Source organism: Brachionichthys hirsutus, unplaced genomic scaffold, assembly GCF_040956055.1.
Source record: "Brachionichthys hirsutus isolate HB-005 unplaced genomic scaffold, CSIRO-AGI_Bhir_v1 contig_300, whole genome shotgun sequence".
Lineage (NCBI taxonomy): Eukaryota > Metazoa > Chordata > Actinopteri > Lophiiformes > Brachionichthyidae > Brachionichthys > Brachionichthys hirsutus.
The window spans coordinates 18,240-42,712 of record NW_027180543.1 but is presented as its reverse complement, the minus strand read 5'-3'; the positions used below and the strand labels follow the sequence as shown (position 1 = coordinate 42,712).

Genomic DNA, 24,473 nt, shown 5'->3' with positions numbered 1-24,473 from the left:
GCTCGCCTGAAGCTCCGGGAGGCCCCCCAGTGCAGTCAGAGCGCCGTGCTGCTTCCTCAGAGGGGTGTCCAGGTGCTGATGAAGACTCTGCTGCTGGAATGGAATCAAACAGAGTTAATGGCTGCCATCTGAAGTGGAACTATTTTAAATGGGGAGGTGTCATTTTAATAGAGAGATTACAAAACAATGACTATTTGTCTGGCTCATGCGTCTATTATTTTGAAGCCATAATATCTCATTATCATTATAAAGAACTGATTTTTCTCAAGTTGAAATGTACAAAGGTTCAAAAATGTTAATTCTTTTATTACACACTGTTAAGATGCTTTCTGGTTGGCTCTCAACGAGACATCTGAAGTCCCCGTTTCTGTTAGGAGGGCGTCCTCAAACCTTTAAGACAACATTTCAACCTGGAGCATTTCTTTCACCACTGAGGGAGACCGAGAACGAGCTGAGAACTGAGGTGGATTATGATTTGAAACTAAACTAATGGTTTAGTTTCTTCAGGTGGATTAAAACCTGAATAAAAGAGACCATGATGCTTCCAGAAAGAATCTGAAACTCTGCCCTGGGGTAAACGTGTCAGTGGCTGCCAGGGTCCTGGCATATTGTGGACAGGCAGGGAGCAATCTCGTTCCTCACCTCAACTCCCACCCAATGATCAATAACGGATCTCTGCCGCAAAAGGGTTTAACGTCCGAGCATCAGATAAACATCTGCGTGTCGACACTTTTACAGGACGACATTTTGAAAGCCAAGCAGGAGGAACGTGATGAAGCACTTACGAGGAGGGGTCCGCAGCAACGGCTCTACCTCCTGGTGTTGCTGCTGAACGACGTCTGAGGGCTTTTGAAGTTTATGTTCTCATACACGCTCGACGAATCATCGTTCGTCAACCTACGAGCAGGCACGGCCAAAACCCATCATCATCATCATCATCATCCATGCCTTCATCACACGTTCAGCAAACAGCGCCGAGTATTCTACTCACACAGAAGAAGAGCGCGACGATGCCATGTTGGGTTTGGACCTCGAGTTGGTCATCTGGGGATATTTGACATTGGAATATTCCCGCTCCTTCATCTTGTTCCTCTGCAAAGTGACATTGTGGGAGGCAGATTCAGCTTAGAGGCGATTCTCCATCCTCACTGCGCTGGCGATTGTCACGCGACACACGACTGGCTTCACAGGCTTTATTAGTGTTGTGTGACGGATTTGAATCCCTCCACGGTTCATACAGCACCTGCTCCTCCTCCAGTCTCTTCTGGGCCGTGTCTATGTACTGCTGCACAGCCATGTAGATGAACTTGTACTGGGCCTCCGTCTGCACCATACCGGACCTCTGCTGCCGCACCCTCTGGATGGTTTTAGGGATGTCGATGTCACAGTCCAGACCTGGAATACGCACGGGCAAAAAAAATATTCGCCGTCGATTCAAACGCGCAGGCGTATTTCGTTTCATATCCGAGTCCCCCACCTTGGCGGTTAATGACGTCGATGAGGATGTCGATGACGATGATGGTTCCCGTCCTCCCAATGCCTGCACTGCAAGGACAACAAGGTGAAGAGCGTCACTACACCGGAACCAATTAGGGATCAATCTAAAGGTGGGAAAAAAGGAAAGATGAGGAACTCGAGAATGAATTAGCTTAATTTTGCTTCTGCATTCATATAATATGATGTTAGATCATCTTTAAGTCAGTGTTTCCCCAAAGATAACTTGATTAATGATTAATTAACACATGGGATATTTAGATGACTGTCAGTCCAGCAGGTTCAGTGTTTGTATCGATGGTCACAGAAGGCCATTTAAATTTAAACTTGTGCTGAAAGAAGAGTTTCATTTAGATTAAACTGACATGCTTTGATCTACTGGTTGGTTTGGAGTGAGCTGGAATAACTAGATGCACTCGTGGTAGTTGGGTTAACGAGTGCTGAATCATTACAGCGCACCCTTGTGGCCAGTTAAAATATTTCAGGAAACCCTCCATGAAGGAGGTCATGTTGTCAGAATGGGCCGTTTGACGAAAGGACAGCAGGCAGAAACAAACTATTATCCTACAATTAAATGAGCCATATTCAGTTGTGACTTCCTGTGACTGGCTTGAGACAGCAGCGACGGGAGAGCGACATTGACAATGAATCAGGAGAGGGGGCGGCACAAGTCTCCAGTCTTTCACCAGTCCATGACAGATGGAGCAGAAAACAGAGAGAACACTGTAACCCGGTGGCTTCCTGGGGAAACTACTTCCAAGCCCGCGCGGCCTCCTCCGTGTGGGCTCTCTGCAGATAGCACCTTGCTAAAGGACCAAATGTAAAAATAGAGCGCGAGTGGCGATGCTTCAGCTTCACACCTCCATCAGACAAAACAAAAAACCAGAGCTTCTTCTGTCCTGTGTTTAGTTCAGCCATGTAGATGTTCCTGCATCCAAGGAGACATTTAAAACACTGGAAGGAGCCTCTAATAATTGAAGTAAATCATGACAGAAACACTCATTGATATCAAACGCGTCAATCTCACGCTGCTACACGGAATTTAAAAGCCACCGGAGCCCACAGGGACGGGGAAAGTGGACTAAACCATGTGGGTCTGTAAATGAGAATAAATAATCCAGTTGGGGTGGATGACAGGTGGATGATTATGTTTACATCACACGCATGGACATACTGGACGTACATGTACTAGAGTAGACTGCAGGTCTCGTCGGGGGCATCTGCTTTCTGAATGTCCTTCATGTTTGCTTTTATAGCCTCTCATGGGACAAAGAGGAAGACCGCCATCAGTGAGCTGCAGGCGTCTTCCTCAGAGGAACACTCGACGAGGTGATGAATGCGTAGCGTCTGCTACTGCGAGCGGCGCCTCTCAGGATATGAATGACAATGACCGAACTCAAATGTGAGTTTGAACTCAAAGAGCACAATCACATCACCCTTCTTTTCCCTCACCAGAGGTCGTGCACTGCTGGTGGACATTAGCGAGTGTGCCGGTAATAAAGCTTCCTGTATTGCTACCTGCAGTGGACGACAATGGGGCCCGTGTCTGGAATGGTGCACTGGGTGCGATTCACTTCCTCTAGGAACCAGAGGACGCCGCCGGGCTCATTAGGCACCCCGTGATCCGGCCAGCTCAGGTACTGGTAGTGCCAGACGTACCGCAGAGGCTCATTCTACAACAACAAAAAAAAGTTCTTTCAATTTTGAATATGCTGATCCTGGCCGTGTCAATAATCTGAGACATCTTCCTCTTCCTCCGTCTGCACCGACTGTTCGTTAATAGGCAGGAGCCCAGTGGAGGAAGCACGGCAGAGAATCACAGGCTTTCCAAAGTGCAGCCAAAGTTAGAATGACTCATCAGCCGGTTGATTTAGACAAGGCAGTGTTTGTCCAGCCGGTGGGAAGTTCCCCCATCACGCTAGGATACCAGTATCACTGCAGGAGAAGGCTAATCCACTAGCAACGTGGGCTGTGTTACACAAACTGGCATCGTAGTAACATCACAATAGCATCAGTGCTAACTTGGAGCTCCAGACATGAGGATATGATTTCATGTCGAGAGGAATGTGGATTCAGTGGCAGACGTAAAACCTTTATTTTAAGCTTCAGTGCAGGAAAACACGGAACTTAAACATTCTATTGTCTCAGTCGGCTTCTCACATCCTTTGACTAGATTCTCCTGATATAGCACATGAACGCGCCGCAGGATTGCGTTTCTGCTTTGCAAAAGTGTATGACCTGGGATCAGATTATCTGACCCCAGGTCAGTGGGTCAGCTCTGATTGAGTATGCAGCTTTATCTACCCGGTCCAGACGGGTCACCTCCAGCTTCCTGAGGATGTAATCTTGGGCTGTCCGCTCATCTATGTTCCTCAACAGCAACTTCCCGAACTCCTTGGTGCCGTGGAGGTCGGGCCAGTACCGGACACATTTGTTCTAAACCAGAAGAAACACACAGCGACAGGGAAGAAAGGAGAATAGGGTGTGTGTGATGATATATAGACAACTGAAAGCGCTACTTTATCTCAAAGCAGCTTTCCAATCAGCTTAACTGTCATAATATCCCCCTCCCAGCAGTCTCCCTCCCCACCCCCAGACCTCGGTGGCAGACCCACGACCAGCTGATGCCATCCGGGGCTATCGTTCTGCTGAACACGCTGGAACACAGTGGGCGTCAACACCAGGATTTCATACTCTTCATTAAATCAAAACAATGATCGTTCTAATAAACTTTACGAGGACGTTTTTTGTGCCGCTTGGTTCGTCCATCTTTTCTTGAATATCAGATCTGTAAGATTTAATGTTCTAGATTCGGGGTCATTTCATCCATGTTGTTATCACAAAGATCTGCAATCGCAGAGTCCCTCTCCCTTCATAGATCCCTATCACGGCGATCAATCAGCACTGATGCGCCACAGAGAATAATGAGGGAACAGATAGGCTCTTTAAAGCAAAATAATAAAACCACCTTTAGAAATATAAAGAAATATTTATTCGTGATTAATTTGCCCCTCTAGTTCAAAGAGAAGCATTTAAACGCTCAACTGAACTACACTCCTGAATATCTGTGGTATCTTTTTACCGATCGCAGCTCACCCTTCCTCTCTCCACCTCCTTCGTAGTCATGACGATGACATGCGTGTTCTCCTGATACACCATCTTCCAGAAGTCAACGACTGTATTCTGTAGGCATCCTTGTGTTGCGATGAAGACTTTGACCTCATCCATTGGGCGCCCGTCTACATGCATGTTCTGTGAAACATGGACACTGTGACATCTGAAACTCTGCAGGAATGTAGCCTCGCCAGCTAACGAGTCAGCTACTGTATTACCAAGGTAATGAGATCAAATTTAATTGGCATTGCTTTCAGTCATTAAAAACAGTGACTAAATACACTCAGTTTCACTTCCTGAAGAAAATATCACCAGTTGAAATAAATTCTAAAATAAAGACTTCAAGTTGTTGGAGTTACATTTACGACAGTGATACTGTATACAGTACATACGCATCCTGTGTTACTGCCAGCTTTCACTGATATTCCTTGTAGACTGCTGTAAAGACTCACTCGGATGTAGTTGGCATTGATGTAGTCTGAAGCCGGAACGTCTGGATCCATTTCCCTGAGTTCAACCCGAGTTGTGTCAACTGAAAAGAGTCAAGCTTCATTAAATGAATGCAAAAGTTTCCTGAGAACAAACCTCATGCTTATGTTTTTCACACACGACGCGAGCTACCAAAGGTCAGTCGTCAGGCTCTAATCCGGCATCTACATTTTCTGGCGTCTATTTGTGTCATTCTTTCCACAGGAAGTCGGGCAGACAGGAAATGGCAGGTTGCTCTGAGACTTACAGGGGAGGATATTCTTGTATCTGTTTTTGCTCTTGTTTTCAGGCTTCTGGCCTTCTTTCCGGGGATACAGCAGCTTGCATTCCTGCTGCTGAAGTACCTGACAGTTAGTGAAAAAACAAACGCATAGAATGATTAAAGAAGAAGAAGTTTCTGCAGCAAAGAGCTCCAGGAAAACAACATCTAGCAATTCTGGGGTCATTCTGTCGTTACCAGACAAACAGATCCAGATTTGTAGCGCCAACAGCATCCCTGTAAACGAGTCTCTGTGTTATAAAGTCAACTGGACTTATAAGAAAAAGACATTTCGCCTCTCATCAAAGAGGCTCCTTCAGTTCTTACATGTCCAGTGGACTTCATTCAGCACAGAGATCCACCATGATAACTGGGAACCTTCACAGATCCACGTTGGTTTCAAAATGATCCAGTGATGTCTGGAACTGCCCAATGCATACAGAGAAGACCCCCTAGCTAGCAGACATGATGTAAACATTTCTGAATGTAATAATTATTCTCGGCACTCCTTTAAATAAATAAAAATAACATGCTGAGGAAGGAAACCACATGTTGATTCAAAGCATTCTGGTGGGCAGCTTCGATTGTGAACAATGCCGAGTTTAACAACAACAACAAACCTGCATGCGCCCCTCCAGGTCGGAGGCGGGAGGGGAAGCCTTTCAGCACGCAGTTTCCCCAAGAACACAACCAAGGCTAAGAAACACTTCAATTGACTCCACAGTTACACAAAACACAAGTACCGAGAGCTTTACAGCAACGTACCTCAAATTCTTCCCAGAATCCTTGTTTGGGTTTCTCTGAGTTATCTGCTACTTTGTTGAGCTCTCGTACCCGGTTCTCAATGTTGGCGGCGTTTATTCTTGTGGCGTTAAAAGGCTGTTGTCAGAGTGGACATTTTGAGAGCGATGAATGAACCAGACTATCCATCCCTTCAATGCACTGTACGCAAACGCTGAGTGAGTTTGCGTAGTTCTGCTTGCTTTTCACTTCCATACCTGTTTGAGATGCACGACGATGCCACTTTTCTCCACCATGGGATTCTTCTTATAGTGATCCACCAGGTCAGCCAGGGTGTCGAACCTCTCACCACCGCCTACGTCATATCTACCATCCTGCTGAAAGTACATGCTGTCAGTTCAACTACAGCAAAAGGCTGGTCAGAGTGTGCAAAAAACAAATCAGAGCTTGCTTTAAAATGGCAATCAAACCATGTACGAATGCAAAATTAATAAACCTCCCATCTGTCAGTTTTACATTCTGTATATTTCTGGTAGCCTGGGCGGCGTTACCTCACCTGGTAGCGTATCATAACGTGAGTGACCTTTGTTTTACGGTCCAAGTTCTCGTGTTTTTCCTCATTTGTAAGAACAGAGAGAACAAAGTCGCCCGGCTTGCTCTGGCTCTCCCGGACCAGGAAGCTTCCCGCTTTGCCTTTTTCTGTAAGCAATTTCTCTGCATCTCGTCCAGACAGATGCCCATGATACCACCTGAAGAGGAATGAGAGAGCAGATTGAGTTCATATATTTATTATACACAATAATTAGGACTGTCAGTTTTAACACTTGTGATTAGCCTGAAAAAGTTAACATGTTTTTTTTTAAATTGCTGTCATATGTAAATTAATCAAATCAAATTAGAGACCGTCCAAAATGTATTCCTGTAATTCCAATGTGGATTATCATTGTGACATATTAAAACCAGAAAACCCAACGATTGAGGCGACTTGCTCGTTAAGTTTTGCAACAAATTTATAGACTGAGGTAAATAAAAAATATACTTTGCATGCATTTACTCCAGAGATGAGCCGTCTTTCCACCAAAGTGTATCTGCGAGATGATCTCTGCAGCAAGAACTATTGGAGCACATGCCAAGATTAAATAACCGGCATCACAAGCATATATTTTATTGTACCTAATTGTGTTTCATTTTAATCAGGCAGGTACATAAATGTTTTCACATTAAAAGCAAATATATATCAAGATCGACCACTTATCAATAATCAGATCAGGAACAGGATGAGAGAACACCCCTGTAGTGGCAGCCTCCGGCTAGAGCGATTTCAAGTTGAGCAACAAAAGCCAACAGAATCGTGCTTCCTCCCTCCCTGTATCTTTAAAGTTCAAAAACCTATATGTGCGAAGCGAGTGTCGACTCCTACTCAAAAATGAAATGCTGTCTCACATTGGTCCAGGCTGAGTGTGGTGAGCACAAACGTGTAGGAGACGTATATGTAGAATGGAAAAACCACAAAACCAAGATCGCAGGTCTTTAGATTTAAATAGAAACTCCGACGTAAACATCACGACATGCAGAAAAGGCAAAACGTACCAAACGTGCTCAGCAAGAGAAACCAAATCCAAATGTGCTTCTCTGCATATGAGGACCTACATATGAGCAAGAAGAGTTCTTTGAATGTTTTATGAATAATTTGAGTGGAAAGTTTTCTCAAAAAGCAACACCAGCGGCCCAAGTCTCTCTCTTCAGCGAGTGTGTGTAGGTGTAAATTGTACCGCTGTATCCAACCTTTGTATATTCTCTGAAAGGATGTTAGCATGCGAGTGCTTGGCACACATAAACACAACAGCAGCGCCTCCCACTCAGTCTTCTTTGAAGTCGCATTAGGAAACATGCCTGTGTTGATGCTGTAAATCTAAAAGCCCATCTGGTTGTGATGAATGTGTACAGAATAATGCATCTTACCTCACAACACAGGTATAAACACGTGTGTACAAGTACACGGTTACCAGCTGATCCTTCCTCATTGCCCCTCTCATTGTTAAATGAGTGAAACTGCCCCATTTTTAGCGCATTTTATTGTTTAAACTGATAACGTTAATCATCTATTGCTTTACTTAAATGCTAATGTATCACATGACAAGTCCTCGTTGTTATCATAGCAACTTTCAGACTCACAGTTGTGTTACTTTTGCCTGTGGTCTGGCTTCATCTCAGAGCAGGAAGCTCGACTTACGAGTAAACCTTCAAGTAAGTTTGGAGTTTGGACAAAAGCAACATCTATGTTTGTGCATGTGCTGCATCTTAACCACATAGAGCTCAATTGCATGCTAAAGTGGGCTGATTTGTAGGTTGTGGGTCTGTCGGCACCTCTCAGTGGTGGGGTCCTTGCAGTTGAGCGGGTACTTGAGTTCTATAACATGGCCATTCCGCTCACGCAGGAGATCCTGTTGTTCAGTGTAGTACTGCACCAGCTCTGCCAGTGTGGCAAACTTCTCCCCCCCATACAGGTCGTAGTAGTCGCCGGAGTTCTGGATCTTAATGTGGGTCACCTCATCATTCCGCCTGAGTGAGGGGGGGGGAAACACAGTGGAAATTTAATCACACGGTTATCATGCATGCAGTCTAAAATGGACTCACTCCAAACAAGCTCTTAGCCATTCTCTTTGTATTTTTTTTTTTTTTTTTTAAATCGTACTCACTCGTGCCCTGCAGCTTTTCAAAGCGAACACATGCACACACACACACACACACACACACACATTTTCGTAGTGAATATGCTCACAAAAACAATATCAAAACCACTTTGTAGCCCACACTCACACTGTAGAGCCCAAGAGCACGTAGAATATGAAATGTCGAGCTCATTAAAATCATCTGCAACCATTATCTTGGTGTCAATTTTATGTGATCATTTGCTTTCATTTTTTTGTGTAGTAGTATTTTTAGAAGTGCAATATCTGTTTGCAACATATAATAATGTAACTAAGGAGTTTTCCATCGGTACCAACACTGGGATGATCAAATGATCCAGTTGTCGTCATAGAATTGAAAATACAAGCTAGAATGGGTCTGTAATTTAAAAATATTGATCCATTTCTATGAAACAGAATATTATTTACTTTAAAACACACATCTTCTCAAAGAGGCTCATCCCTTATCGTAACACTCTGGAGTTTCCATATCTTAAGGATTTGGTGGAAAGTTGTTTTGTGATTCCATAAAACAAAAAGCTGCACTACTGATGGAAATAAAACATTTTGTATTACTGTGCATTTTAAGAGGTCTCCAGCTGGTTTGAATGGGTGCACAAAACCTGAAAATACACACACATGTGAAAAACACAGCGGTACAGCTTGATTGTTAAGCAGTCTTTTTCCATTTTACGTCTTCATTGATGCTATATTGCCAGAGAAAAACGAAACAAACCAGCCTGTAAATATATTGGCACACAGGAACACAGCGTTTTAGAGAACACAGGAGAGCGAGCCAGGCAGTCATTACCATCTGACCTTCAGGATGAAGATAATACTCCCTCTCTGCTAGCTGATTATCAGCTAATGGTCATATCAAATGGTCCAAATCCTATTTCCTTCCTCACTTTTCTTGCTGTCCTCATGCACATTGCATTTCCCATCCTCTCCATCCACTTTAAATAGTGTAAATCCTTTCCTCCGTTCTTGAGTCATCTGTCCCATCTCTCCCTCCATCCCTTTCTCCCAGTATGTCCTGGTAATTGCTTTATGGCTCTATTAGTGGCTGTTTGGCAGGTCGCCACAGGTCTATGGGCTCTGTTCAAGGCCTGTCATCAACTCTCAGCCAAATCCTCCTTTTCTCCAAGAGTTTAACGCCAAACATTAGGTTTTCATTCAATTTCCTGTCCCGTCGCCTTTGAGCCACTGACATAATTAGGCAGCCATATGAACATGGAGGCCTTCTATAAGGAAAGAATATATGGTGCAAGGTTGACAGCATTTCTGTTGAGCTCTGGTTCACTACAGTCTATTTAATTACATGACAGTTTATTTTTTTCCATCTTTTTAGTCAGTTACAAACATCTCTACGATTGGATGTTGCTTTCCACCATTACACAAGCTAATATTGCCTTAGACATAACAGAGAAAATATTTTCATATGTACGGTGTTTCAAGTCTATTTCTAAAGCTATTCGAGCAACAGACCAACTTGAAGATGACTGGCAGTGTGCCTTATTAAGGTACCATTAAAAAAAAAAAGCAGGAAACTTGCTGATTTTTCACTAAAGTACAATTAATTTATTCAACAGAAAAATTACGATATACTTTGTTAACGGTCCTTTGTCTCAGTAATGGTTCTATAAAAGCGTCTCCACTATAATAAACTCCGAAACCTTCCTGGATGACGCCGTGTCCTAATTTACCATATCTGTCCAGCGCAACACAGCGAGCCGAGAGATTACTGCCGTCTGTACTTCATCGATGATGCCCTACTCAATATTAAAATAGCGGGAGGATAGGTTTGTCCTTGGTAAACTCTGGAACCGGCTTGAACTGATAAGACTGTCTGTGCGGAAGTACAGGACAAGGACAGGATTATGTTTTCTCAACATTCTAGCCAGAAACTAGTGAGCTTTACTAATGAACAGTTTTGAGGTCAGTGTGACTCCATAAATGCACACACAACCAAAACAAAGCATATCATGCAGACCAGTAGGAAAATTCATAGATATACTGGTACGTACATAAAGTCCAAAATATATAAAAGTATTTCCTGCTTTGGCCTGAAGCTATTCCCAGAAATATTTTTCACCCACGACTGGAAGACACTACGGAGAAGTCTCTTTTACCATGCCAGGCTCCTGATCACATCGAGGCTGATGAGGGAGTATTTTAATTTCCTATTCGTTGCTCTCTGTGCCACTAAAGAACACATATAAATTAGACCATATATTAGGTCAGTGAGTTCCAGAGCTCAGATGTCTCTTTGAACTCTGTAAATCCTCTCCTCTCTCAGGTGAACGAGACTCACTTCTGACGCCGAGAGTTAATTTTAAGTTTTCTGAAAATTCAGGCAGAGAAACTATTTTAGTCATCTTGGTGTTTCTTGATAACATGAAACATAACTTTGTCCTTGCTGAAATTCAGACAAAGCAATTCAATGGCGGTGATAAATAAACTAGGGCGGGGGGGGGGGGGGGGGGGACGAGGGAAGATGTTAAAATATCCAACGCTGCAATTAAGAAGTTGCTGAAAACTAAGATCATGATAATAATAATATTAATGATGTTTTAACTTAACTATAAAACAAAACAAAAAACAGCTTAAACATAGTCTGGCTGCAGGAGAAACACATCTGAGAAAACTCAGGCTTGCACTATAAGATACAGAGAAAATCAATTTGCACTTTCAAATGTATTCTGCAAAATTCTCTGTCAAGATTGCCCTTAAAAGTCCTCCTCGAGGTCTGCCTGGTATAAAGAGCATCAGAAATGAGAAAATTCGAGCTGGCCGCTCTCCTTACAGAGTTGGACTTAGAAATAAATTATGACTAAACTTTTTCCTTCTTCAAACTTCCTCTCTTGGTGAGTTTTATGAAACTCTGAATTCATTACATTTTCGAAACCCTCAAAAATCTTTCATTAGTGTGGAGCTCTGGAGCAGCTCCGTCTGGCTACTTCCTTCTTCTAATCACCTTATGGATCAGAAGAGAAGCAAAGTGGATGAGATTTGAAAAGGAGAGGAAGAGAGCATGATATGAAAGGAGAGACGTCCAGCTCCAGTGTCCCTACTCTCTGTTCTGTTCATAATTGCCAACGTGTGTGTGTGTGTGCGTTAATTCAGCTGAGTTCATGTTAGTGTGACATGCTAGTTTAGATTAACTTCTGAGGATAAAGGATTATCAAGTACTTATCTTCAATATATTCTCATTTTTTGATTTGATTTGATTTAATTTCATTATTTCAGGCAACGGCAAAATTAAGCAAACAAACAACTCCACAACCCGTGCCACATCGCACCAACCAACCACATCTAAACAATGATACGCCAACACTGCCTGAAAGGGAGTAGGAAGAAGAAAACTTATTTAACCCCACCACCATCTCTCATAATATTTTAACAAAATAAACTTCACTGTTACAAACTCCAAAATATATCAAACAACAACTATAGACTTAATGCTGACTTTGCGAAATTCAACAAACATCTGTGGTAGTTAAATAACAAAGTGCGTACATTTTTTATTCTTGTTCTTTTCATGGTGTTGTTACCACAGGTAACAGATTACTGTTTACATTATAGCAACAGCAATGGCAAGTGTATATGACACTGCCCCATTTGAACATTCGTGTTAAATAGCTTTTTGTGCGCGTCTCGAATGAAAAACAGAAAGAGTGAGAGAAGAAAAGAAATACAATGTACTCAATCATCATCATTCTAAGATTTCTATTTAAGATTGCTATCCTTTGCCAACATTGTCAACACCAAGCGACCATCTATTCATTGTAGTGCCAGATCATAATTATCTCAAGGCATGTCACAGGTGTAGTAGAGAAAGACCTGCAAGGAAAGATAGAACCCAACTTGTCCCACAAGAGCAAGCACTTTGGCAACGGAAGCAAGGAAAAACTTTCCGTCAACAGGCAGAAGCCTTGAACAGAATCTAAGACTCATAGTGGGCGGCCATCTGTATTTGAGAGAGAGACAAGGACAGTTGGAGATTCAAAAACAGAGGACAGAGAACAGAAGCAGACAAAACTAGAAACGCAGACCTCCTCCAAGCAGCTCATTCCCCTCATAATTAGATTTACACCGTCCACATGGTGATCTGGATCATCACCAAAAGGTTCTAAATTGTTCTTGGTATCTTTATACACCAACCAGGAAAAGGAAAAGTGAATCGGAGCTTTTATGTATTTTTAAATCCGTAAATGGGGCTTTCAATGTTAAAATAAAAAATCCTGACTGCATTCTGGATCAGATCCAGAATCCAGGATCTCTTGTGGACCATCACTAAAATGTAATAATCTGTTCCTGGTAACATTACCAACATTTTGAGTTATCTTGCTAACAGATGGACAAAAACGCCGGCGATTACTTAAACATCGCCTCGGCGGAGGCAAACAATGTATTTGCACTAGATCCAGTTATTTTCAACATATAGGCTACAGAGCAAATGACTGACTGAAGAGCTGCTATACAAAACTATGAATGCTGACAGCCACAGGTTCAGGGTCTGCAGCGCCACAGACAGTGGGACCTGAGACACAAAGAGGGACAAAGAGAGCACAGGACTACGGGGACGAGGAGTTACCATTTTCCAAAAGGCGAATAACCAGATGGAGAAGGAGGAGACAAGCGTTAGATCCTCTCGTGCCAACTCTACAATATTTTAAAAACAACTGCCTCCTTTTCCTCCATCTGATGGCCTCTACAGTCTCTCTCCCTCTCTGCTGAGGCTCAGTCACAGTAACAAATTAGTTTGGGCCGTCTTCCACACACTTGACCAACTGATGAATCTCTTTGAAGTGTTCGTTGCCATGGACGAGTCACACTCTCCTCTCCTCTCTGTTGTTTTCAGCTCTGTGCAATCGCAGCATGCCGGCTGCCCCTACTTCAAATCTCATATTCTTTGTAAAACCACACAGTTCTCAATTGAAGGGAAGAAGACAATATATTTTAGGGCTTGAATAAAACAATGTGTCATGGCATTACGGCCATCTGTGATCCATAACAGAGTGACTGGCTTAAATCCACCTATTCCTCTTCATTCTCAGACTGAACACTATCAAATAATTATGTCAAGGGGGGTTAAGGGTACGACATAAGCCATTACTTTGGCATTTGATTTTGTGTAATCAATCATTTGGTCTGACTTTAATCACGATGGAATAGGAATCCCTAGATAAGTGGTAAATGTCTTAACGATGGCCACCCAGATGAGAACAGTGACGTTAAATGGTGACGATGACGTTCGATAATAAGTTGTCTGTGAGGACTTACCTCACAGAGAGGGTAAAATCCCCCGGATTACTCTTGCTGGGCCGAGCCAGGAAACTACCATGGACGCCCCGGGTCAACAGGAGCTGCTCTGCCTCGAATCCGGTGATGTTGGGGTGGAACCACCTAAACAGCAGTGAAAACAGGGGACAAATAGGGACCTGTTGAAATGGTGACCAGGGCTCAACAGTTTAGTGCAAATCAGATTCAACACCAGGTGGTGGTGGAAGTACCAAAAACTTTTCCACCCCACTCTACGGTATGAGTGTATATATTTCACAATAAAAGCACTGCTGTAATTCAGTAACTTCAACAGGCTTAATGGGGGTAGATTTGTAAAAGAGATTTTTTTTAAACCAAATTATGATGGTATTTAGAAAACAAGGGGATTATATAGAAATAAAGCACAACTTCATGTAAAGCCATGTTACCTTCTGAAGTAAATAAGGGCCCTGCTGACTAGTTAAGCGGAAATGAGTGATATTATAATGCAATTTTTAAACTTTCCACTAAAGAGTTTTCTAAATTGCTGTTTTAAACAACAGTTTTTGTGCTTTTTTGTTCTGAAGAATGGAAATAATGACAACGAGTCAAAGTCAAAGGTCACAGAATTATATATAAAAAAAACTATAAAGTTATTTAGCCCCTGGCTTTTCTGTTTGGAAAGAAGCGTGAGTGTAAAGGATGATGATTAATATTGGGGGACGCATCACAAAACCTTCACCTGATGCTACCTGAAAAATGAAATTCTGATTTTGTACAAGGAATGATGCAAACCCCCAAAAAATGAAGATACAAGACACAATTTGAGTCCAGCAAATCTTCTGTCACCTCTGAGCAGTGAATTCAAATGAATATTAATCTATCAAACAAATGAAATAGGTAAAAACACCACAGACAAATATAATGACTGTGCAGCAAGGATATCTGGGCTTTGTGTCTTTCTCAAAATGAAAACATCTTCAAATTAATTGAGCTGCCAGCACCATTAATTAAACTGAACTGAGTGTGTGTGTGGTCGGTCTACTAGGGTGAAAATGGAATTTCGTTGTGTGTTTGTGGTGTAAAAACATAATGACAATTAAAGATAAAAACTCATCTTAATCTGAAAAGTTTCGAAATTACTAAATACACTGTCAGAAATTAATGTGTTTGAGATAAATATGTTGACAGCATTTTGCTTTCAAAAGATGAATTAAAGTAATGCAGTTTATGGAGGATACAGTACTTGTTGTAGGGGATGTAGAATCCAGATCTATGCAGTCCTGATCTTGAGGAGACATCTGACCCAGATCAGAACCTTCAGCCCACCATGCCCCTGATATCCTTAAAATAGATCTACTGCCCTCCCCGTCATTACTCGAGCAAAGACAACAGATTATCGGAGTAACATTACAACTGTTAAATTGTAAAAGATTATGAGGGGATTAACCACAAAAACATGTGAAAGCAGAAGGGGAATTAGACAAAGCCCCGTCTGTGACATCACAAATACATTATCTCTGGATGTCTGGCAGAGAGCCCGGATATTTCCACACAAAGGTGTTTCAGGCAGACAGGAAATGACACAAACGTATGGAAAGAAAGGAATAAAGCTCCAAAATTGAATGTACTGGTGATGCAAATAGGGTGTGTTACCGTGAGAAGAAGGTTGACTATTAAGTATTATTCTTGTTAATGTCTGTGTAGGTTTGCAGTCATCCAGGCCGAGGCAAATCACAAAGAGCAAAAAGGGAAATCAACTGGACTTGTTCAAGTTTGGTATCTCTGGCTCTCGTTGTTTTACAACCGACTGATCATGGGGTGGGGTTGCCATGGCTAACAGTGCACAGACCAGCACAGCAGTCTCCTAGAAAACATGACAAGACACCACACGAACCCAACACTAGAATAAGAACAGACAACCGCTGAGGCTGGCAGAGGACAAACTGATGACAGCGGGTTGCAGAGCGAAGACGACGAGAACTATGACACCAGAACAACAAGTCACAACAGCAGCGGCTGAGATAGAGCCAGGAAGTAACGCAGGGCAACAAGTGTGAGATATATTTGTTGTTTTTAGAGAAATTGATGACATAAAAAAAAAATCCTGAAACATTTTTGATATTTAATCAGACAGATGTGTGTAAATGCCAATAAGGGGATCTAAACAGCCAAAGCCAGCGAGGAGTGTTACTTATAAGTTTGAAATACTGGGCATAATTAATATCAGAGATGTTCCACATCATTTATTTGAAGATAGTTGTGTCCTCTTTTCAAGGGTATGTTTTAGAATACGTCTAACTGGAAGCCACATTTAGGTTTCTGTGCTGAGGAGCCACTGCCTGGTCATGGCTGTCAGCTGCTGGACAGATTACTCTGGTATTGTTTTTAAATCCTGCACAGATTCATACGGAAAACTAATAACAGCGGGGGGGGGGGTTATATCGGTAATCCATATCTAATCCCTCATCACGGTTCTGCTTGCCACTCGTCAAATTATCAAAACAATGGAGATGGGATGGAACGAAGCGGCAAACACTGGACCGATCCTTCAAATGTACACAAGCAGCAAATACTGCACAACTGTACACCTCATCAGGTTTGCAAATAGCTGATGTCAGGGGGCACCGCCTCTTCAGAGTCCTGGCATGCACGCACACTTTGCCTCTCTTCACCAAGCCCCTTACACCACAACATCCTGTGCATGTTCTTCACCAATGCAAGTCAAAGAAACACACACGTCGGCACAGACAGGCCTCCCAAATTCATAATGCAGCACTGCTTTCTGCGAATTAAACAACAGCAGCAGCAGAAATAAAGGCTTTTATTATGGAAATAAAACAAGTGTGAGGGTTGTCCAAAAGTTGAAAATAAGCAAAAGTCCATGGGGATTGTTTCTGCCCTACCTCACCATTCTGGTCGAAGCCTGCCACCGAGCCTTGCTTCACAGTTTAGTAATCCAGCACTGTACCGGGTTACACAACAGAGGGAGGGAGCCGGGGGGGGGTGTAAAAGTGTTACTGGGTTAGAGTGGCAGACAGTAAGAGAAATGACAGAATGGGGGGGGGGGGGGGGGGGGGTAGGGTTGTATTAAGAGAGTATTAGAGAGACTGAGACGAACAGTGATGAAAAGAAAGAGAGAGAGACAGAGGGACAGAGAAACAGAGAAGGGGGCAGGGACCTTTTAATCTGGGATTTGGACAAGCGTGAGCAGGCCTGATACCAGCACCCATCAGCGCTATCAGTCCTTCACCAGCACCCCCCCCCCCCCCCACCTCAGAGCGATGTGGCCCCTCCACCATACCCTGAGAGGACAGCGGCTGTCTGACGGCTCCGTTCCAGAAGCCACTCTGTGATCCAGAATCTAAAAGCGCCGTCTCTGGTTGTAACATACCCAGACGGGCCAGACCGGGTGCCAGGCCTCAGCGCTGGAACGCCCCTGCCATCTTGTTGAAGGCTAAATGCAACAGCCATGTTGCCCGTGCCTGGAGATTACACCTAATCGCATGTAGCATCGTTACATCGTATCATAGTCAGACCCTTGCATCAAAAGTCATGATGACTGTGTCATATTCCATAAACGTCGGTCAATAATCAATTGATATATTGAGGAACAATTTTTAAAGCTCCATTGACTGCAATGTTAACAAAAATATCAAGGTGATGAAGAATCCAAGATCTCTTCTGGATCATCACAAAAAATGTAATCATCTCTTCCACCTGGCAACATTCCCAACATTTCCTGGAAACTTCATCCAGATCTGTGCAGGACCTTTTGAGTTATCCTGCTAACAGACGGACGGATGGACAAACAAACGGCTGCGATTAAACAACTTCCACCTCGGCAGAGGTAATAAAATCCTGAAAATTGACAGGCTTTTTTGTATAAAGCATTGCCCATATAGGATCTTTAGATATGCCATGTCAAGTTACTTTCTGTGTGTCTGTGAAGCCATGATGTGGTCAAGCTGCATAAATTCACATTTCTACACCTTTTCCACGAGACCCTCACACCGCTTCAGTCCAGAGAATCACACCCGTGTCTGAAAGCACCTCAGCTCCAAAGCTACCGGCAGCTAGAAGTCAGTCTGCAGCTTTGATATTTCAGCAAAATACTTCCCCCATGAAGGAACAGGTTGATATTTGCTCTGATTCCTACTCTGTCCTTCATACACGACACAACTCAAACACATTTCACCATTTATAAAGTATATACAATTACAACAAAATGTAGTTTGTGTAACCGTGGCAGCAAGGCTCTTGATATGTTTCTTGGATATATGTGTGTGTTTATAAGGCAAGTATTTGTCGGCTTCTACTGCAGGACATTGAGGTCGTCTTTTGGTGATGTTTTGTTTTGCACTAAACCACACTATTAATAAATAGTGTGAGCTTTCCATACGTCTACAGTCCAAGTATTGAATTGAACCGGCTGCCAGTCATTTACATCAGCATGTACAGATCCACAGAACCAGACTTTTACTAATTACTGGGCGATGTGACCGACCAAAAAAAACAGGCTGAACAGCATGTCCTTCCAATAAAACCGTCCTGCCTCCCTCCCCTCCTCCAGCCATGACAAGAGGAGCAGGAGTGACTCAGGGCTTTCCAAGAATAGGATTCCCTTTGACAACCACCAGGCACACCATTTCCCATGATCTGGCCTTGAGCAGTGAAACAGAGAGACAAAGACAAGACGATGGGAATGAGGTATGAAAGGGGCTGGTTTGATCTGACAAAAATGAAGAGAATAAAGTAGATGTGCTGCAAGGAGCTGCAGGTAAGGCCTCAGGCTGGCAGAGGGGAAACAGACCCGATGTGGATGAGCCTCTATCCTCTTACATAATGTCTCAAGTTCAATATAGCCCTGGTCAGCTATTTAAAGTGCACTCGTTTAGGCCTGCTGACAAATAGGTGATAAAGTTAGTAGCTGCAGAGCAGCATGACAGCTTGGACTAGGGCTATATTGGTCACAGACAGCCTGGGGAGTAGACTTCAGTGGTGTCATGTAGCTCTTTGGTCCAGTTAATGACCCTCAATGCTAATACGGGGTGCGGAACTAGCGCCACTCCTTTGTTGACTGCTTAAGTCGTGTAGGAGCAGGCATTTACCGGTAGATCTTCGTTCCTACCTTCGCCTATGGTCACGAGCTTTGGGTACTGACCGAAAGAACAAGATCGCGGGCACAAGCAGCCGAAATGAGCTTCCTCCGAAGGCTGGCTGGGCTCTCCCTTACAGGGTGAGAAGCTCGGTCATCCGGGAGGAGCTCGGAGTCGAGCCGCTGCTCCTCCGCATTGAGAGGAGCCAGATGAGGTGGCTCGGGTATTTATTTAAGATGGTGTTCAGGGCACGTCCCACCAGGAGGAGACCACGGGGAAGACCCAGGACATGCTGGAGAGACTGTGTCTCTCGGCTGGCCTGGGAACGCCTCGGGATCCCCCCGGAAGAGCTGGAAGAAGTGGCCAGGGAGAGGGAAGTCTGGGTTTCCCTGCTTAGGCTGCTGCCCCCGCGACCCGGCCACGGATAAGCGGATGACGATGGATGGATGGATAAATGGTCAAATACTATTTTACCGGAGGACAACGTTCAAACCGTGATCGACAGTGCAGAGACATCTCTGGTTATTATAGAACAGCAACACTTGTTCAGACACATTCAACCTTTTTTCTACATCTGGGAAAAATAAACTTTCTGGAAAACAGTTACTAATCCAGAATTCTTCCACAGAAAGGCATAATAAAGATTAATAACATGTGGAAAAGTAGAGTATTTTTTTTCTTCATTACAAAAAGGACATTTTTCAAGTATGTATTTACAATGTGACAAATATATGTACGTCTTTCCTCAAATTTTTGGTGCAAGCTTTATCATAGAATTAAAATAGAAAAATCCCCTTTCTAATAAATACATAAATAAATAAGACATGACTCCTGCTGGCAATCTTCATTTAAAATGTCTCTGGAGTCTGCGTCGGGCGGAGGAATGACCTGGTGGATGAAGATCATTGCAGGTTTGTGCCGATCTGAGGTACAGCTGTCCAGTCCTTCTGAAGGTACTTTCAACCTGACGGGAAATTAACTGATTTGGCTTAATTGAGGAAAGAATGCAATAAACCAAGCAGATTAAACTCTGGAACTGTGGGTTGCCTTTCACACGGACACACACCAGAATTTTTGGGATGGCCTGACTTAACAGATCCACTGAGAACTGACTTTTGTTGTATTCTTGGCTTGAGGTTTTTACGAGTTCTTTCAATTTTAAAACAGACATGTCCTTTAGGTCCCCTTCTTGTGAAAGCATTGGACAATGAACACACTGCAAGACAATTATATTATGGATCATTTTCAGAAACAGAACAGACGTCGTGCCGTCTACTCAGCAGCCACGTGACAAAGAGCAGTTAAATATCTTTTCATCTGTATTACGTTGTTCCTCTCCTCCAGACAGAGCAGCGATGAGTCTTTCTTCTCACCAACACAAAGAGAGTGTAATATTTATAATTTTATATCCAAAAATCCGAATCAAGAGAACGTCTGCAAGTTTAAACCTGAACAAACCTGACGTGGCTGTCAAAGTGGAGACTGGCTCTGATATGTCAGACACCAAATATTTGACTAGGAGGTGCATGTCCTGCTAACCTTTAAATATTAACAAGACAACCATAAGTCATATTTGAAAGCTGACAAAAGGCTAACGTCTTCTGTCTGGATGGTTTCGTGTTTGAACGCAACGCGTAGCGTGGAACATGGAAACGGTTCCCTTCTGGAAGCATCGACAGGACTATCTTATGCCACCATATGGGCAGCTGCTCTCCTGTCACCTTATCGTGAAAAGAAACTTTGTGTTGTGTTTTTTTTTTTTGTGATTGATGAGGGTGAGGAGGTGGCTTGTAAATGCTAGACAGAGTTAACCAGCAAAACTAAATCTTAACGCAATGTAAAAGCAATGGTTGTCATTACAATAAATAGTTCTCGTAGTGTTAAAGGAAGCGAAGAAGAGCAGATCCGGTTGGTCACAGCAAGATGGCATGCTCTGTAGTATCGTTCCGCTGTGGTATCAGCTCAGGAAGTACAGAGCGAGCCGCAGAGCAACAGTCACGTGTTTCCCGACCGGCGACAAATCATGGAAACTGGAAGAGGTGAAAATAGCCGTTGACAGTGTTTTCCTCCATCTCTGATCTTCGCTTCAGCCCTGGGGCAACCGTCAACCTGCAAGTGCTTTTGAAGCATATTTGACAAGAAAAAAAAACTTTTGTAATCTATGAAATGTCCTTGAATTACATTTCAGATGAAGTGAGAGAGGACGGCTCCACATGAACCTTATTTTCATTTAAGTTATTGACCTTTTACGTTTTCCCCTAAAAAACGTCTGCAGGTATTATCCAGAGTCCATTAATCCATTAATGTGAAGCACAGATAATATTTGGAAATTAAAATAAGATATAGTTTCAGTTTACGGTAATTAAACTTAAGGAAATTTGTGTTTGGTTGCCGTCTTCCACGCTGGTTCAATTTAATACACCAGGTATATTTTGCAGATGCCACCACATTGAATTTACAAAGATTTGAATTTTACTTAATGATGTAAGGAAAGCCGAGTAATGCACGACAAAGATATTAAGAACATTTTAGAAAACAAAAGCAATGAAACGGTAACTGATGGGAATGTTCCATTAGAAGAAAGTCCACCATTAAGTTAAAATGGTTGTAATAAACATTGCAACTTTAATCAACTCCTCATCAAACATCCCAACACGTCTTTCTTGTTCGTGCATAAGTAGACTGTACCAACTGTAAACGCTCCGATTCCATTTTTTCACTGTCCGCAAAAGCCATAATGGTCAGAAGACACGCCGACCGCAGGGTTCAACATTTCAGAGGTCACCTTGCATAGAACCTGCACCAGAGCGGACGCCTGTTACACGTTTACAGACGACAAGTTAAATAACGAGTGAGGAAAATGTGCCATATTTTCACAGCACCAACAAATAAGACAAAATCGCTTTGATTATCATTTTAACTCACACATCAGGGAAGGCAAACGTCACTTCATGCTTGTATACTGGAAAGGGCCAAGTTAAATAAAAAGTCACACATGAACCAACTAGATCGGCACACCTCCATGAAACTGTAGCCATAATTAGGAGGTCAACGTACCCCCATGAAAACATTTTTATCTTGTGGATCCACGTTTCCATTTGGATCATACCAACGGCCAAAAGGGTGGTGCTCATTTCATCACGCATTATTCATTAACAAAAGAAATCTGGATAAAGTTTGTGTAAAGCCATTCTGTAGTTTTGTTCATAATTATCTTGACAACCTAACCAACAAATGGATGATTGGAGGAAGCAATCATTTTAAAACTGCATAAAGATTACGGCTTATAGCCTCCTATTGCATTTGTCCCCGACATACTTAGCTGTCTGCATTTTCAGAAAGCTCTAGGAATCATTCAAAGAACAGTTGTGGTGAATAATATGTAGAGAGAATGTGTGTCTTGTACATACGAGTATAAAAAAGAAGGCCGCCCTTGATGTAAAAAAGAAGGCATAATATTTGCACCACTAGTTAGTTTATATCATCAGTAGATTATATTACTTTATAGTATTGCAGACCCTGATCCTGCTGTTGGGATAATATTCTCAGATAATCTCGGTTTCACTCAAGTCTCTTTTTAAGTTAATTGCTGCAAGTTATAAATGTTTGCGAGAGTATTGAACTCACAGGCTGCCCTTAAACTAAATTCCTGCTCTGTTCACACTGAGAAAGAAAGACGGGACAGAGAAAGAACGAGAAAGTAGATTAGAGGAGTGAGGGTTAACCCTTGAATGGTGCACTGAGATAAATATTAGTAGAAATTAAATGACAGCACAGAAATTAATCACAAAATGTGTTGTTGTTTTTTAAACAATTGCACAAAATGAAAAATTGTGTATAACGCGACAACACGGAAAACCTCCCATGGATTAAAAAAAATAATAATTACAACAAAATTAAATTTGTTAGCGCGCTTGAAGTGACGTCAGCGCAATGGCCCTGCGCGGAGCGGAGTAAATTATGAATAAGAGCCGTCAAGTGTTTCAAAGTTGAGGCGCGCAGCTTCAGCTCCAGCTTCTGGGAAACTGTTCTCTGTGAAGCCGCCGCTAATGAGAGTTAAAAAAGAAACACTTCACTTCACCTGCGAGACGTCATGGCAGCGCCTGGAAGCTGCCGAGTGTCCTCAAAGGTTCCCCTTTTCCTCCGCTGGCTCGCTGGGAATACGCGCAGGAATCTATCCCAGTGTTCCCAACCGGTGCGCCGTGGGGAATGACCTACTCTCACCTAATGAACCATCCGGGTGTCTGTGCTGTAATAAAGTGCGTGTGCCGCCCGGAGATCGCTCTCCAGACTCCAGCGTTGAAGTGCGTTCTCCTTGCACTACAAAATAAGAGCGCACACTTCAAAATAAACGTCACCTAACTGCGCTGCATTTAGAGTGTGGCAGATTAAAAAAATACGCATTTTTAAAAAACAAATATTTCCCCAAAAAAAACAGTTCTTCATGCTTTGGCTTTTGCCTACTATACACTTTGTGTGCTTTGTATTTAAGAACATTTGGTGTGCTCCATTTCTTGTGAGGTGTTAAATATAATAAAATTCTATATATTTTTTTCTTAATATTCTCTGCGAGTCAACATAAATGCCCTGGCGTGCCAGTCGTGACACACGTGTCTTAGGTTGCCGACGCCTGCCTTAGGCTTTAGCTCCAGCTCTGCTATTGCGTTGTGACTGATGAGGCTGATCTGTACACCCCGCCTCTTGTGTTCTAACCTAATGGTGGGGCAGCCTCTCAGCTGTGGAGAATGGTGGGGGTGATGAGGGGGTAAGCGAGGCAGAGCTGCATTGACGTCACCAGGAGGTTAATCTACTGCAGTTGTCTGCGAGCTCGCAGGCTGCACGTGTATGGATTTGCCTTTGCACCGTTTGAAGCGGCATGCTGCTGCAGGTTACAGACAAAAACACTGAGATGATCAAGGGGCAATATTCTCTCTCTGACGACTCTGTGTTGTCACGGTACTTCTTGCTCTGTTAAATGCAAAGTGCTGCACGCTGGATAGACGGGCCGGAACACAGGGCTTATTGTTTTGTTCAGTTGCACAATGGGACGCACTACCCTGCGATCAATACATAGTGGAAATAGATGAAGGGGTTGAGCGGCTGCTGAATGTTGTACTAACACTGAGTGCACATTTGGTGTTAATAGTGAATGAGATTGATGCAAAGTTTGCAGGGACTTGAAAGACAGGCCTTGTGCTGGTTTTAAGGATGATGGGAAGAGATTTGTCTGATCCGCTTGTAGGTGCATGTTTCAGAAAATAATAGCGTGTGTTTGCCGTGGCACTGGGTATGTCATGATTATCTCGAAAAAAAGAAAAATCC

General features: G+C 43.0%; 1 protein-coding gene across 1 annotated transcript; it reads right to left on the bottom strand.

The window, feature by feature from the left end:
* On the bottom strand, positions 1-23,246 carry LOC137915883 (tyrosine-protein phosphatase non-receptor type 11-like). The gene is made up of 16 exons (XM_068759003.1): positions 23,233-23,246; positions 14,074-14,196; positions 8,465-8,659; positions 6,654-6,846; positions 6,355-6,474; positions 6,122-6,235; positions 5,345-5,441; positions 5,061-5,140; positions 4,591-4,746; positions 3,799-3,930; positions 3,013-3,167; positions 1,478-1,545; positions 1,244-1,395; positions 992-1,092; positions 786-897; positions 1-90 (listed from the first exon to the last, which is right to left on the bottom strand). The coding sequence occupies exons 1-15, from the start codon at positions 23,244-23,246 to the stop codon at positions 810-812; spliced, it is 1,788 nt and encodes a 595-aa protein (XP_068615104.1). The 3' UTR covers positions 1-90; positions 786-809.
* Between the last annotated feature and the right edge of the window lie 1,227 nt (positions 23,247-24,473).

Bases quoted from the DNA above. Each gene is read 5' to 3' on its own strand.
- LOC137915883 (XM_068759003.1), bottom strand. The intron at 4,747-5,060 runs GTGAGTCTTTAC...CATGTTTCACAG, and splicing joins TCAATGCCAACTACATCCGA to AACATGCATGTAGACGGGCG. The intron at 3,168-3,798 runs GTAGATAAAGCT...TTGTTGTTGTAG, and splicing joins AGGTGACCCGTCTGGACCGG to AATGAGCCTCTGCGGTACGT.